Source organism: Lagenorhynchus albirostris, chromosome X (genome assembly GCF_949774975.1).
Source record: "Lagenorhynchus albirostris chromosome X, mLagAlb1.1, whole genome shotgun sequence".
Taxonomy (NCBI): Eukaryota; Metazoa; Chordata; class Mammalia; order Artiodactyla; family Delphinidae; genus Lagenorhynchus; species Lagenorhynchus albirostris.
Genome location: NC_083116.1, coordinates 95,968,993 through 95,985,880, shown reverse-complemented (window position 1 = coordinate 95,985,880; position 16,888 = coordinate 95,968,993). Strand labels below are relative to the sequence as shown.

General features: G+C 35.6%; 1 protein-coding gene across 1 annotated transcript in view; it reads left to right on the top strand.

Annotated features, from left to right (window-relative positions):
- Positions 1–16,888, top strand: part of USP9X (ubiquitin specific peptidase 9 X-linked) — a 126,223-nt gene that overhangs the window by 28,765 nt on the left and 80,570 nt on the right. The window contains exons 2-9 of the mRNA XM_060138817.1: positions 2,057–2,310; positions 6,611–6,756; positions 8,945–9,024; positions 11,104–11,216; positions 12,727–12,945; positions 15,504–15,619; positions 16,065–16,316; positions 16,393–16,531. Coding sequence (XP_059994800.1) covers positions 2,215–2,310; positions 6,611–6,756; positions 8,945–9,024; positions 11,104–11,216; positions 12,727–12,945; positions 15,504–15,619; positions 16,065–16,316; positions 16,393–16,531 — 1,161 coding nt within the window. The 5' untranslated portion in view covers positions 2,057–2,214. The remainder of the gene's footprint in view (positions 1–2,056; positions 2,311–6,610; positions 6,757–8,944; positions 9,025–11,103; positions 11,217–12,726; positions 12,946–15,503; positions 15,620–16,064; positions 16,317–16,392; positions 16,532–16,888) is intronic.

The window sequence follows — 16,888 nt, the reverse complement described above, 5'->3', positions numbered from 1 at the left end:
AACACTTGAGAATATATTATGCTATTTCTTCCCACCCCCCAAGATTGTGACCCCCTCACTTTCAGAAGGAGGTGTGTATTCAGGGGGCTCCCAGATGATGCTAATGAATCCGTCTCCCACTCTTGTGAACATTAATGTTCTGTTCAAGACCCCCAAGTTCTCCTTCAATTCCTGACTTACAGAGTCAGTCGTCTAGTGGAGGTTTTCACCTCTGTTTCAGTGTTGAAAACTGTATTTGTCACTGACATCACTACTACCTACTATTCTCTACCCTCCCCTTTGAAAAGAAGTAGAAAGGAAAGGAAACTTGAGTCCAGGATTGTATAAGCCAAGAAAGCTCAGAGCTTCAAGAAGGGAGGTGGGGGTAGTGGCAGCCAGTTGTGGCTAACGCTAAGAAGAGGGCAAACAGGGTGAACGGCAAGGGGCAGTCATTTGATTATCAGTTAATTGTCAATTAGTAGAGCATTGATGATCTGTGAAGCAGACCTCCCCCACCCCCAAATGTACATATTTACAAAGCTTTGCATGTAATTTTAGGGGAGTTAATCCTCAAACCCATCCATAGACCTCAGTTAAGACCCAGTGGCTTAAAACAGTTTTGATAGTTTAGATACAGCTAGATGATGAGAGAGTGGAAGGAGTGAAAGGGAAGGGAGAAGCAGAGGCATTCTTTTTAAGATTTGGGGGGAAAGGGAAGGACAGAGGTTGGTGATTTTTCATTTCAGTAACAAAGATTCAAGCATATTTATAGGCTAAGAACAAGGTTTCCAGGAAAAGATTGAGGGAGCATCATTCATTGGGGATCATGAGCAGTGGGATCAAAAGAAAGAGATTGGAGCAAATTTGAAGTAGAGAGAATGAAGTTGAATTGGTTAGCTGATATTTTGAGTGGTAAGAAAAAAAAAATTTAAACAATTTGCCAGCCAACCCAAAGTGGCTGAAGATTTTGATAGGTGGGTTTTTCTGGGTTTTAAAATTGTCTACTTCACATAAAATTTTTTGTTAGTGTATGTAGGTTGTATAAAAATGGAAAACAAAAGTGAAAGCGAGGGTGTTCAACCATGTTATCTTTTAATTGTTTTTCCACTTTATGTATTAAAGATTTTTCTGTTTTTAGCCTCCCCAGTACCCGATGTTATCAGACTTAAGCTTTTTATTATGCCAATTTGATAAGTGAAACAAAATCTTGTTAGAACACCATCTCTGGGTTAAGTGATTATATTTAAGCTTGAAGTAAATACCATGGACTAAATGGAAGTGTGGTTGCCTTATAACCAAAGATCTATAAATCAGTCAGCTGAGGTTCTCAATCCCGTGGTACATTAGAATCAGTCATGGGGGAGATTTTTTGAAAAGTACTGATGCCTAGGCTTAACTCCCGAATATTGTAATTTATTCAATCTGGAGAGGGGTTTGGACGTCAGTGTTTTTAAAAGCACTTTGGATGATTTTACTACACAGCTAAGAATATAGAATTGAGGGTTTGGTGGTATTCCTCTATACACCTTTGCTAGATTTCTGCAAAGAGGAATTCCATTGTTAAACAGTTTGGGTCTGTAGCCCTGTCATGGCTCTGGGAGTGCCTGTGGCCAAAACCTTCCCAAAAGGGGAGAGTCAAGGTCATTTGACAAAATAGGTCGTATTGGAGGAGTAGTATACAGTTAACAATCAGATTTTATTACTTGGTTTATGTCTTAAATACATTGTAGGAATGTGTATATTCAAGGCATTGGCAAATTGAAGACAGTTTTGCCACTCCATAATTGAAATGAAATGACAACTAAGTGAATACCTTGATAATGTCTTTGGAATCCCAGGAAGAAACTGAAATATTATAAGGCTATACTTGTATGTTTTCTTGACATAACTGCTGATGTACTATTATCAGTTTATTAAGTTAAATATAGTATTGATGAAACTTTTCAGCTTTGTCCTCTCTCTCATTTATATAGCCACTTTCTCCTGACTAGAGTCACTGGTAATATTAAGTTCGAACAATTCCTTAGTTCATGTTTTTTATGTCTAAAACAATGTGCTTTTTTTCTTCTACTTGTAGGTTATGCAATGGTCTCTGCAAGATGGTTTATTCTTGAATTGGAGCTTTTTAAGACTGACAAATGCTGGTACTTCATCTTCTATAAGTGGACTATAATTTCTTTTTTCAAGACAACTACATAAGCAGACAAAATTGCAAAGATCTGCCCTGTGTCGAGTATGACAGCCACGACTCGTGGCTCTCCAGTAGGAGGGAATGACAGCCAGGGCCAGGCTCCTGATGGACAGTCTCAGCCCCCCCTCCAACAGAATCAGGTAGGATGTTTAAGATACTAGTTAAAGCTACATTGGTGTGTCTATTATGGGATATTAAATAATGGAGCATGTTCTGAATAATTTGTGAAGTAACCATAAAACTGTTATTTTAAGAAATATAAACATAGGTCTTACATAGTAACAAGAAACTCAAGGGCTATAGATGGTGATGCTTGGGTATGCAGGTCTCCCCTCCCCCCCCCCCGCTTTTTTTTTCCTGGTGTCTTACACTATCAGTAATCATTAAAATCAAGTATTTAAGCTCTGTGTCAGTTCCAGAGCAAAGCATTAAATCATTTGATGTAGCCTATGGTTAGAGTATGGACTCAAGTCATATTGCTTGTGTTCAAATTTTAGCTTTGCACCATGCTAGCTTTATGACTTTGGTAAATTATATGACCTTTACACCTCAGTTTTTTAGTTATAAAATAAGGATAATAATAGTATAACTACTTCATAGGATCATTAAGAGGATCAAATGAAATAATGTTTGCAAAGAGCTTAAAATAGATTTTGGTATCTAGATTTTTATGCTGGCCTCAAAATTCATAATATTCTTTCTTCTTCTATTCTCTGGATGAATTTGTATAAGACTTCAGTTATTTCTTCATTAATTATTTAGATTTTACTGGTGAAACCATCTGGCCTGGGGCTTTATTTGTGGAACGGTTGTAATTGCAGATCCAACTTTTTTTTTTAAAATAGGGGAATTTTCTGATTTTTTTGTTTTTCTGGTGGATTTTGGTAATGTGTTTTTCAAGGAATTTGTCCACTTCATCTAGATTGTCAAATTATTGGAGTAAAACTTTATAATATCCTTTTTCATTATCTTTTTAATGTCTTAGGGCCTGTGGTAGCATCTCCTTTTTCATCTCTGATACTGCTAATTTGTGTTCTCTCTCCTGATTACTCTTTCCTAAAGGATTTATCAATTGCATCAAACCTTCCCCCAAACTAATTTTTGGCTTTAACTCTCTTCGCCCTTCCCACTTACATGCCTTTTTGTGTGTGTGTGTGTGTGTGTGTGTGGTACGCGGGCCTCTCACTGTTGTGGCGTCTCCCATTGCGGAGCACAGGCTCCGGACGCGCAGGCTCAGCAGCCATGGCTCACGGGCCCAGCCGCTCCGCGGCATGTGGGATCTTCCCGGACCGGGGCACGAACCCGTGTCCTCTGCATCAGCAGGCGGACTCTCAACCGCTGCGCCGCCAGGGAAGCCCCCACTTACATGCTTTTAACTCTTATTTCTTGTTCCCTTAACTTCTTTTGGGTTTGGATTGCTGCTGTTTTTCTCATTTCTTGAAATGTAAGTTTAGATAATTAATTTTCAGCCTTCTATTGTATGTAATTTTATACTGGGACATATTAAACCACATAAGACAAACATTAAAACTTGTGATATGCGGCTCAAACAGCACTTAGAGGTGAATTTGTAGCTGAGGTGCATGCATGTGAATCACAGACTTGCTGCTTACAGTTGGTACATGTTTGTGTAGAATTCTGTATGGATAAGTTTTTAGGCAAAAGTACTGTTATGGTGGAGTACTTACATTTGTCATTTGTGGTTAAGTTCTTATTGTCCAGCTATTATAGATTACGTATTCTCTCTATTACAGGTATGATAGGAAAGAGCTGCGTGTGTGTGTGCGCGCGCGCGTGCGCTGGTGCACTTTCCCTCCCTCCGCCCTTCCCCCCTTTCATCCTCTCCCTCTGCCATTTTAGAGAAGTGAGCAAGTCAGGTTTTAATGTTTTTTTTCCCCAAATAAATGTCAACTTTATTCCTTTTCCTCTCCAGTTCCCACTTTTGGGACATGTAATACTTAAGTATATGGCCACGAGTCTTGGACAGAGTTGTTAAGTCTTTCCTGTGTCATAAATTTGTTAGCCAGTACTCATGTTTCTTTAAACATAGTCTAAAGTTTGTGTTGGATGCCAGAGATTTATATTTTTAAACCAGGAGCTTGTAGCTTGAGTTCCAGTATCTTGCTCTCTTCTGTTTCATACCTGCATCTTGCATGGACTTTTAACATCTTCTGCAGTGTTTGTGGTTTGCATGGCTTTAGACAGAAATTAAACCTCTAACCTTACTTTTATTTTTAAGGTGTACTTGATAATTCTAAGAGCTCTTAGGTTTGTGATACTCAGCTTAATATTATGTATCTGCATTATGTCCTCTTCCTTTAAATAGCTCTTTACATTTTTGAGGATGAATGATAATTAAAAGAAAAAAAGGAACAAACAAATTGCATTCTTTTGGTGGGGGGGGGGCGCCACTCGGCTTGTGGGAACTTAGTTCCCCAACCAGGGAATGAACCCAGGCCCTCAGTGAGAGCACGGAGTCCTAACCACTGGACCGCCAGGGAATTCCCACAAATTGCATTCTTAACTATCTGTAGAATCCCTCTTTCACTTTCTTATTCTCTACTTTTTAATGTTAGGATTTTAGTTATTTCAGAAGATTTGACACTTACTGGACCAAGAGGAAGCAACCATAGCATTAATCACTACCCAACTTACGGCTTACTTTGAAAATGCTTTTTCATATTGGCATAAAGGGAATTTCTAAAACCAATCAGATTTTTCACTTAATCTATAATAGTTTTTAAAAGAGTGTTCCCATAGGAGAGAATTTTAGGCTCTAGTATATATAATAGTAAAGCCCAGTGATAAATGAAACAGCCTTGGCAAAGGCCCTATGGGATGAACAATCTTGGGAGATGTTCATGGGAGGGTGCAGACTTTCTGGAATGGAATTTAGTAAAATATATGTCAGTAGCCCTAAAAGAAATAATTTATACTATTGTTGTAGTAATTATATTTCCAGGGTTCTGTCCTAAGGAAAAATTGAAGTTCAACACAAAGATTTATATATAAAAGATTCAGTATAGTTTTGTTTTATGTTAGCAATAAAAATTGCAGAATGCTAAATGTCCCTTAATTTTGTTTAATTAATACTATGTGGCCATTAATCAGCTCTTTAAAAAAGATTGTTTATGATGGGGGAAAATACTCAAATGTTGAATGGAAAAGGACACAGACTTAAGTATAATCCCAATTTTATTGAAAATTTATACATATATATAGACAGGATTTTGGGGGGTCACATAGAAGAAAAACTGCAAGGAAATAACTGAAAATGTCATTGGTGCTTATCTGTTGGTGTGGTATTGCGGGTATCTTAATTGTTATTTTTGTCTTTAGGATTTCTGTGAGCATGTATATAATACATATATACCAGGGGAAATGGGCCTTTTTAAAAAGTAATGAAGCAGACTTCCGAAGTTACATACTTGAAATGCAAATATTTTTATTGGGCTTCTGAAAAAACTTGAATTCTGTTCTATAGATTTTTGCCTTGAAACTAGCCCTATAGCACCTGCGTAGTGTTCGCCATCTTAAATAAAAGTTTGCTATTTACTTGCAAATTGGCTCTATGAGTTCATATATAAACTTTGTAAGTAGAATATATTAATGGTGGTATACCCAACTGTCTTCAATACAAGTACTTATTTATGCATCTGTTCAATAAATGCTAAAATGATAGGGAAAGGGGCCTTCTTTAAAAGGGCCATCAACCTACAGTAGGTAGAAAATTCAAGAATATACGAGTAAAAGTCAGCTTAAAATTTAGATCAGTCTCAATTTGAAAGAGAAAAATACTATCTGCTTTCAAAATTAATAAGGGTCATAAAAGTTCTTTCACTTAATTGTGGAAATATTGTACACAACTAAAGTATGGGGGGAAAAAAAGAAGCACAAAGAATGAAGAATGAAAGAATAAAATTAGCCTTATTAGTTGAAAATGGTGTGACTTATTTAGAAACCACAGTGAAGTTTTGATAATTATTTGGATAATAGTTGGAGACTAGGGGAATTGTGGAATAAAATTTATTTTTTCTCTTCAGAATGAAAAATAAATGTTATATCAGAAACTTTTTAATCTGTAAAATGTGTACAATAATTTCTATCATGAAGGGCTCATATAATGGGAAATGTAGGCGGAGAAGCAGTATACACTGTGGATAAGAACTCAAACTTTAGAATTAGACCTGGATTCAGATCCTGACCACAGAATTGGAGCTCTGTGACCTAGGGCTAATTACTTATTGTCTGAGTTTGTTTTTTTCATCTGTTAAGTGGCAGAAGAATACTTCCTTAGGCTCTTGAGGATTAAATGAAATTATTTTAAAGCATAGTAGCCCAGAGACTGCCTGAAACATCATAAACTTACAATGATCATATCTTCTTTAAAAGCTTACGTTATTTCCCCCTAATCTGTGTTGGTGTTTGAATTTAATTAAGACTTCATCACCTGATTCTTCCAATGAAAATTCCCCGGCAACTCCCCCAGATGAACAAGGTCAAGTTGATGCCCCACCACAGCTTGAAGATGAGGAACCTGCATTTCCACATACTGACCTGGCAAAGTTGGATGACATGATCAATAGGTGAGTTGATTTTGTTTTGCTTTTTAATGTGTGTCATACACAGGAAAAACAAAAGTATTTCAGCACAGTGATTAGTACTAAGAAAAGAGGAAGAGTGGATAGGAATATCCCAGTAACCATACTGCCTCCATAAATAGCCTTAACATCTTAGTCATTGCCAAGTACTTTGCAACCCATGGTTCTTAATGGATTTAAAAAATGAAAGGAAGTAACAGTGTCAACAAAGTGTTCAGTTTAATGATGATCACCCTAGCTGGTGTGTTACTGAAGTAGAACCGTATGTGTGATTTCCCGTTTTTTTTCTTATTAGCATGTCGGTTACTGGATGACTTTAATACTTTTTGCATGGCCCTGAGGTAAACCAGGTCATAAGAAGATTGAGTTCCTCAGAGCCTGCCCCTTTGTGAACCCTTGATTAGTTTGAGACGTTTAACCATCTCAGCTATTTGTTTCTCCTGATCTTCATCTCATGGGGGTGGTTCAAAGTATACATTTTCATACTCATAGTACAAACATTCACCCACACCCACCTCCCCGCCCCATGCTTTGATTATTTGGAGTAAGACTCTGAGAGTGTGAAAGTTTAAGCTTGTGTGTATGGGAAGGAAAAGATTTAAAGAAGATATGGGAAGAGCGTTTCAGGGAACCATCCTGCATGTCTGTGGTCTTCACCAGGCTGTGAGCTCAACAAGTGAGTCCCAGGGAGGTGTGACACATCCCTCCAACCCCCTAAAAGAAAAGTAAGGAAAATACACTTATAGGCACTTACTTGCCTTAGTAAGTTGACTTTTTAAAAATCAGTTAACACCATTACATATATAATGTCAGGGGAAATAGAAACCCTTTGCATTTTTAAAAAAACATTCTGATTACATAAGTAATATAAGTACATCTTGTTAAACATAGAAATATGTCAATAATGTTCTTTGTAATTTCCTCTGTAGATACACACCTCCCAACCAAAAGTTGCTACTAACAATAAGGTGTACATTCTTCCAGGTTGTCTTTGTGTTTATTATCATATGTGCTGCTTTCTGTACAAATATGGAATTCTTACTATAATATCATTTTATAACTTGTTTTCCTCACTTCATTTATTTTAAATATTTTTCCTATTAATATATATTTAACTCATTGTTTTTAAATGTATATTTGAAAGAACACATTAAATGTGATTCTTTTGACGGATGCCTGTAGTAATGGTATAAATGAATTAGTCAAACAAACAAACAGTTGTATAAAGTTGTAACGTCCCTGCCCATTCTTTGTAGCAGAGTTATCATAGCAAAAAGTTGTACTGTTACTTTTCAATTTTTGACTGGTGGTTGCTGATGATAAAGTGTACTTCTTACGCTCACTCAAGGGCAAAGTTGCATGTTAGCAAATCTGCAGGGGGAGAGAAACACAAGTGATGTTTTTTTATGTAAATAAAAACAATGAGAAAGGGTGGTATACATTGGTTTCTAATAGATTATGTGGTCATGGAGCACTTTTTATCAAAATGGGGTTTTTTGGAGCACTGGGTAAGTTGGGTGGTAGTGAGGGATGAAGGGGTAGGAAGAGGATGGACTCCCAGATGGTTGGGCCGCTGGCACTGGGAGCAGAGAAAGCACCACCTGGGCGTATGCTGCATCGTTGTTTGAGGGAGGAGGGTGCCTGTGGAGGCATAAAGACTTGGAGACCTATGTCTAACTTAACCTTCAGGAAAAGTTGAGGCAGAAATTAGTCATTTGCCACCTAGATTTTTTCTTCTTTGTGAGGAAGTGGATGGACAACTAAGAGGTTCATCATGTCTCCTTTAACCTGAATCCTGAAAGAGCACTTTCCTATGAACTCTAACAATAGGTATCCATTTAAGTGGTACTTGATTATTATAGTAGTTTTATATTCTAGTGATACTTGATTATTAGTTTTATATTCTGTGTTATTAAAATAATTTTATTTTCCCTTCTCTCATTGCTATATCTTTTGTTTGACAGTTCCTTAAAAAAATTTTGTTTGTAGAGACAACAGATGATGCTTAGTCCCACAAAGCAGATGTTCTGCCAACCTTGTGGTTTTAATATTTTAGTTTCATTTTAATATTTTCATGGTGCGCTAAGTGAGTAATTGTAATTAGTAACTCATTTATAGTGCCTCGTTCAGTGTTCAACCAATAAACATCTTTTTATATTATTAAAACTCTTAGGCCTCGATGGGTGGTTCCAGTTTTGCCGAAAGGGGAATTAGAAGTGCTTTTAGAAGCTGCTATTGATCTTAGTAAAAAAGGTAAGTTTAAATGGTCTTATGCTTTCCATAATGTATGCTACTAGCTAATAGTTTCACTTCATGCCTGAAGACTTTTTCTGTGTATTCCTAGACTAGAACATTTAACTAAGTTTTCTTGCTATGGCTTATGATTTGTCCCTAGAGCAAGGGTTCATATCCTTCGGACAGCCTTCAAGGATGTTTGTGAACTCTCTGAAGTTATACGTAAAATTTGTATATATTCATATTTAAACTGTTTAGCTTATGTGTTGATTATTCTTTAATACACAGAAAAGGTTTGGATTTTCTCTAAAAGAAAAAAAGACCTGAAAGATGAGGTCCTGTGTTTTTTTTAAAAAGTAACCCAATTAAAAGGAGTCATGCTGTTATTCTTGTCTAGAAGTAAAAGCTTAATTTTGGAATTAATCATTATTTTTTTCAGTGACTAGTTTTCTTTAGGTGCAATTGAATTCTCTTAGCAAAGGGCTACTATTGTAATATCTACTCATTTTTAAGGCATTGGAGATTAAAATAAACAGCAATAACATTTCAATTTCTGAAATAGGGTAGCCAGGGATGTGTTCTAATTATCAATAGGAATCATCACAATTGAAATTAAATGTAAACATTATTGTCTTTAGTACCTTGCTTAAGTCTGTCTCATTCCACGGCAAGGGTAAAATTTCCTTTGTCTTAGAGTAATTACCCTCCTTCATTTAAGGAACGTGTCGTTACACCTTACTAATCTTAGAAAACCAATCTGATGAGCTATGAAAATGCATTATCAGATAACCATTGTTTTCACCACTCAGATTTCTTTTGTTCATTTACACATTTATTCATCAATTCAGCAAATTTTTGAAGGCTTCTGTCCTAGACATGTTTTAGGTCCTGACTGTACAGTGATAGGTAAAAACACACAATGGTATTTCATTTAATATCATTGACATTCATTGGAAATGCAGTCCCCTCCTCCTCCCCATATTTCTTTGGGACCGTGGTTTATTTTAATTTTAAGCAAGGTTCAGATTTTTTAAACTACAGTACTGGGCTTAAATGTCATGTCTGTTGTACAGCCAAAATCGAATAATACTCGTATGTTCAAACTGAATGGCTTTTCATTTTGTCATCAAGAGTTAAAGGTTATTTTGTGTGTCGGGGGGCATGTAGCTCTGTTGCCTTTCTGAAATCAGGTGAAATTAAAAGAAGGATATAAAGAAGCATAGATGTTGAGCCAGTGGAAGAGACTAATACGGAAGATGATAATTTATCTTTAATCGATGAAACTCTTCTGTAGAATAGTAGAATAGTATTTGATGTCAAATGGATAATGTACAACCAAAATGAGATTTTAAAAATAGTTAAGAAACGTCGTTTTTAAAAAAAAATTTATTTTATTTATTTTTGTCTGCGTTGGGTCTTCATTGCTGCACATGGGCTTTCTCTAGTTGCGGCAAGCCGGGGCTACTCTTCATTGCGGTGTGTGGGCTTCATTGGGTTGGCTCCTCTTGTTGCGGAGCACAGGCTCTAGGCGCGCGGGCTCAGTAGTTGTGGCTCACGGGCTTTAGAGCACGGGCTCAGTAGTTGTGGCGCACGAGCTTAGGTGCTCTGTGGCATGTGGGATCTTCCCGGACCAGGGCTTGTACCCGTGTCCCCAGCATTGGCAGGCAGATTCTTAACCACTGCGCCACCAGGGAAGTCCCCGAGAAACGTCATTTTAAAAATTTTAAGATTTGTTGTCAGAGAGTAAAATACTGTGAAGTATTTAAATCCCCTATCACATGGTACTCATAACCGTTTTGTATTTAAGGTTGGTCCAGTGTCATAATTTGAAATAGTTTTGATTCATCTTAATATTACTTGGATTAATGTACTCTTATACAGTTAAGTATTTTTGAAATTCATTGAAGATTATTTTTGTTTCTGAATCTGTTACCTTTTTGACCTCTTATACATAATGCTGTGAGTTTTGTTCCAAATCTAGTCGGCATTTGTTAGCTGTTACTGAATATTTTACAATTATTTTTATCTTATAATTGGACATTGTAAGACAACCAGAGAAATATTTTGTTTACATTAATTTTTCTCTCCTTTTCTTAGGCCTTGATGTTAAAAGTGAAGCATGTCAGCGATTTTTTCGCGATGGGCTAACAATATCTTTCACTAAAATCCTTACAGACGAGGCAGTGAGTGGCTGGAAGTTTGAAATTCATGTGAGTCTTTCATTTAAATTTTGAAAATCAGATTTATATAGTGATGAGTGTGTTTTCTTATATAGTATATTTGGTTATATATTTGATCCATTAATTAAAGGATTTTAAAATGAGAAACTTTAAAAATTTATTAGTTATAATTTCTGTTGAAAGAAGCATGATCATTTAGAATGAGTGTGAGATTTAGAGTTAGAAAACATTGGTTTAATCTGTCTCCTTGGTTCTCAAGTGCCTTGTGACTTTTGACAAGTGACCGTATTTCACTGAAAATATGACAGTTGTGAAATGCACCACTCACTCACTTTATGTACCACTGAGGAAGGAAAACACCCAAGATGGGAAACTGTTATCTGAGACACAAAGCGTCAATGCAGAGAAATAAATTTAACATACAGAAAGAAACACCAAAGAAACCTGCACATTTCAACTTTGGCACCTGGTAGAGGGGGAAAAAATCTCTTAAAAACTTAAACCACCAGCTAGTATTCAAACAGTTTTGAAGCCTGAATTCAAATCAGAGTTGTGATACAAAAAATATCAGATGGGGAACTTGGTCTCAGGTTGGTGGTGTCCCCAGATGACTGGCAGAAACCAAGACAAATCTCTACAAATACCTTCAGTCTAGGGAAATGCACTATACATTGATTATGTGATACAATCAGATTCCAGAGATCTTAAAAAGTGATAAGAAATGCGCATTTTTAGATTGAAGTACCGTAATTACTCCAAGTCTCTGTTCTTGTTTATAATATGGAAATATGGTTATAAATTGTGAAGCAGGGCATATTTTTATGCCCTGTGAACTATTTCTCATATAACCATAGCATAAAGATACCAACATCTTCTAATTCAACATGTAAGTTTTTAAGTATAGAATGGAAAGTTTGGGAGTGGTATCAGACTTTTGCATTGAGGCGTAGATAGCAAACCTACTCCACCTGGGATATTTGATACATTGTTTAGATTTTAGAATTGTTGCCTCTAGTCAGAAAATTGCATAGAGAAAGCAGTGGTAATTTGCATCGTCTGGGGACATAGAGCAGTGCCTGCTTCATTTTGTAAGTCATTGCAAATAGCTTTTGAAATTAGGTACTATATAAATTATAAAGTAAATGCTAATTTCTTTTTGATATATAAATTTGATCCCAATATTAGTAAAATTAAACGTAACTCAAAAATGATCGGTATAGCACAATTGAGAGGTCATTATTAAGATATAATTAATCAAGGGCTTCCCTGGTGGCGCACTGGTTGAGAGTCCGCCTGCCGATGCAGGGGACGCGGGTTCGTGCCCCGGTCCGGGAAGATCCCACATGCCGTGGAGCGGCTGGGCCCGTGAGCCATGGCTGCTGAGCCTGCGCGTCTGGAGCCTGTGCTCCACAACGGGAGAGGCCACAACAGTGAGAGGCCCACGTACAAAAAAAAAAAAAAAAAAAAGATAATTAATCAAGATCAGAAGATATTTCTGTTTGGGATGGTTTGATCTCATTAATTATTCTTTATATAACAGAGGTGTATTATCAACAATACTCATCGCCTGGTGGAGCTATGTGTGGCCAAGTTGTCCCAAGACTGGTTTCCACTTCTAGAACTTCTCTCCATGGCCTTAAATCCTCATTGCAAATTCCATATCTACAATGGTACACGTCCATGTGAATCCGTTTCCTCAAATGTTCAGTTGCCTGAAGATGAACTCTTTGCTCGTTCTCCAGACCCTCGATCACCAAAAGTGTGTTGGTTTGTTATTTTCAAAGTTAAATATTACAGTTGTTTTGCTCTGCTATAGAACTTTAAATGATCTGAACCTACTGTTAACATGGAGGAGGGTAATTTCACATTGTTCTTAAGGGGATTTTGCATTATTTTGTAATTTTTTTTTTAATTTAAAAATATTTTTGACTTTCTCCATGTAGTTAGTCCCCATTGTCTTCTGCCCAGCCTCTTGGGAAATAGTCATAATTTGGGTTGGTATGAAACAGAGCATATTTTTCCTTTTAAATAAGAGTAGAGTAGGAGATTACTTCTTTGACCAAGGCCTGGCTAATGTGTCATAAAACTATAGAAATTACAAATGAAAGCAAAATAGCAAAACTTACAAATATCAATGAAATATATATAGTATACATAAACGTAAAAGTTCTCCAATGTAAATTTTCTATGCCAGCATAAACAGAATGTACATTAAAAAATGCATCCCTAAGCTGTACTTCTTTTAATTAAATAATTAACCATATATAATTTTTAAACTTTAGAATTTAGGAAGACTTTTTAAATATTGATGACCTTATTTTTTAAAAAAAGGAAAATTTGAACATATATATATATATTGTTTGGTTTATTCTGTTAAAAGTGGAAGTCATCAAAACTTATTGAACTTCGAGCTGAGAGTTTCTGGTATTTCCCAAGGTTCCTATTGTTGCCACTTCAGGCTTTTTTTGTTTGAGTAAATCAAATTAATATTTAAATAATGGCAATCTCTAAAATATACCTGTATTTTTTTAAAATTTTACCTAATTTTTTGCTCTGTAGGTCAATAGTAATCTGTAAGAGTCTCAAAGAGAACAAGTTGATTTAGGATGGCTTCTGGTTGAAGACATTTTTAAATATCTTTCTTTGAAGCCTAGCTTTTCTTGAGTATTATTAATTTTTGAGTATTCCTAATTGCATAAGTGTACAATGCAGCTGAAAATATATGAGATTAGCTTTAGCCTGATTCTTTACTTTGTGCACATATATATACTGTGTTATATATACGTAACTGTTGAGTATATCAGCCTAATTGTCTCATTCCAGTTACTGGAGAAATAAAAATACATTACATAATAAGTATGTACTTTCTTAGAATTGCTGAATGCTAAAAGGGACCTGGTGAATTAAATGCTCAGATTTTTAATTTTTTTTTTAAATAGCTTAATGATTTATTGCAAAATGAGCATCCATGTAACCCACTCAGGTCAAGAAATAGTACATTGTCACTCCCTGGAGGCCCCCTTCCACACTCCCTCCCAATCATTGCCCCTCTGGCCTTCCTAACATTAAGTAATGTCCTAACTAATAAAATCATTTCCTTGCTTTTCTTTATAGCTGGACTCAAGCACATGTCCATAATCCCTGTAGTTTAGTTTTGTCTATTTAAAATACCTTATGAAAATTAAATTGACATAAATTCTTTTGTATCTGACTTTATCTCAACAGATTTCTTTGTAAGAATCAGAGTTTTAATTGTTTTGATTTAGCCTTTTAAGGCCAAATAAAAAGGAAAACATTATAATGAACTTACATAGAAATATATGGTAGTTGATTTATTTGAGAATTTAATTGATTTAGAGTCTCATAAAAATCATATCAAAACTACCATAGTGTCTCTTTAAAGCAGTTACCTTTTACTTAGCGTTTTCCCTTTGTCCTGAACACTGCTTTTTGTTTGTTTTTGAATAGCTGTAGAAATTATTTTTGCTTAAGACTTAAGTAGAGAAAGTGCCCCCTTTTTCCCCCTCTTGTTTTTCTTCCCTCAGTGACTTGCAAAATGTGGCCTTTTAGAAGAAGGCAAGGAATTAAACGTTGTCTTAAGTACGTGACTTTTTAGATACATTTGATTCTTTTATCTGTATAAGCTTTTGATTCCTTTTTAATTTGCCTATCCCAGCTGCACTGTACTTGTGAGTTACTTGCTATCCCTTAGAGAAGAGGTTGAAAGATAATTCTTACTATTGTATTGTGGTACCTCTAAGATGAGAACTAGGTGTATTCACATGAGTCAAAACAGAGCATCAACCAGCATGTTCTAGTTAGGAATAAAAAATAGAATACCAGGGATTAGTTTTTCTTTGGCTTTAAGATTATTGTAGTTTTAGGGTGTTTGTAGTTATTCACAACTACAACAAAAAATAAATTCAAACAATATCTTAGGTTACCAAATATCTTTTTTTTTTTTTAAAGAGTCTTTTTACCCCCTTAAATTTTTTAAAATAGACCTTCAGATAATAAGGTATTCTCCTGTGGTGGAATCTCTGAGATAGAAGCGTGGCTTCTAATTCCTGTTCACCAGCTATATCGTTAACAAACAACTGTGCCCTAGTGATCTATACTACTACTTATGCTTTTCTCACAGACAGGATTACTGTGAACAATATGCAATATTCCGTGTCTTTTTTCAAAGATGGTTTTACATAATAATTTTATTGAATTTCCTGTTTCTAGTATGTTTCAATCAAGAAATTACTTCAGATAGCATTCCCCCCACCCAAAAGCAGGAAGTTAACTTTTTTATTAACTGTATTGTTGCAGGGTTGGCTCGTGGATCTTCTCAACAAATTCGGCACTTTAAATGGGTTTCAGATTTTGCATGATCGTTTTATTAATGGATCAGCATTAAATGTTCAAATAATTGCAGCCCTTATTAAGTAAGTTGTGTTTTAAAATTAATCTTCAGTGCATTATAGAAATTGCTACTTAATTGCTTGATTAAAAATTGTTGCTTTTTTCAAATGTGGTTTCTTCTCTTTAGCTGGTAACTTGGATTTTTTATTTTTTAAAGGAAATTACTCTGGTTTTTTTTATTTTTTATTATTATTTAAAAAAAAATTTATTTGGCTGTGCCGGGTCTTTGTTGCGGCACGCGGGATCTTTGGTTGCAGCATGCGGGCTCTTAGTTCCAGCATGCAGGATCTAGTTCCCCAATCAGGGATTGAACCCGCACCCCCTGCATTGGGAGTGTGGAGTCTTAACCACTGGACCACCAGGGAAGTCCCCGGATTGTTGTAAAGTAATAGGTACAGTCTGAGTTCAGTCCTAGTTGAATTGTAAGAAATTGAATATTAAAAGAGATTTTTGTCTCTCTTGTTTCAGACCATTTGGACAATGCTATGAGTTTCTCACTCTTCATACGGTGAAAAAGTACTTCCTTCCAGTAATAGAAATGGTTCCACAGTTTTTAGAAAACTTAACTGATGAAGAACTGAAAAAAGAAGCAAAGAATGAAGCCAAAAATGATGCTCTTTCAATGATTATTAAATCTTTGAAAAATTTAGCTTCAAGGGTTCCAGGACAAGAAGAAACTGTTAAAAATTTAGAAATATTTAGGTTAAAAATGATACTTAGGTAAGATATTTACCTCTTGAAATAATTATTTATGTGAATGTTTAGAATCGTATTTAACACTGAATTTCTCTTACAGATTATTGCAGATTTCTTCTTTTAATGGAAAGATGAATGCACTTAATGAAGTTAATAAGGTGATATCTAGTGTATCATACTACACTCATCGGCATGGTAACCCTGAGGAGGAAGAATGGCTCACAGCTGAACGAATGGCAGTAAGTCCTTTGATTCTACTTTCATGAATAAGAATCTATCTAAGGCAAAAATCAGAATAGCTCTACTTAAAGTTAGTAATGTTAACATTTTAAAGTAAACTTTTGAAATTGGGAGGTGTTTGGATTGATCTACAACTCTGTTAATCCTGAGAACTTTTTGTGATAACATGGTTTATTATTTGGTATATTTGGTGATTTGTAATTGTTTGATGATAATGGGTAGCTTAGCACATCTTTGATAAGCTTACTGCTGAATGTAGGTGTTCTGAAATAATTATTAGCTTGTCGGGTGGGGGGTTGAAATTGAGTAAATAAAGGTGATTTGGGAAATAGATTGGGTAGTATCTGGTAGCTATT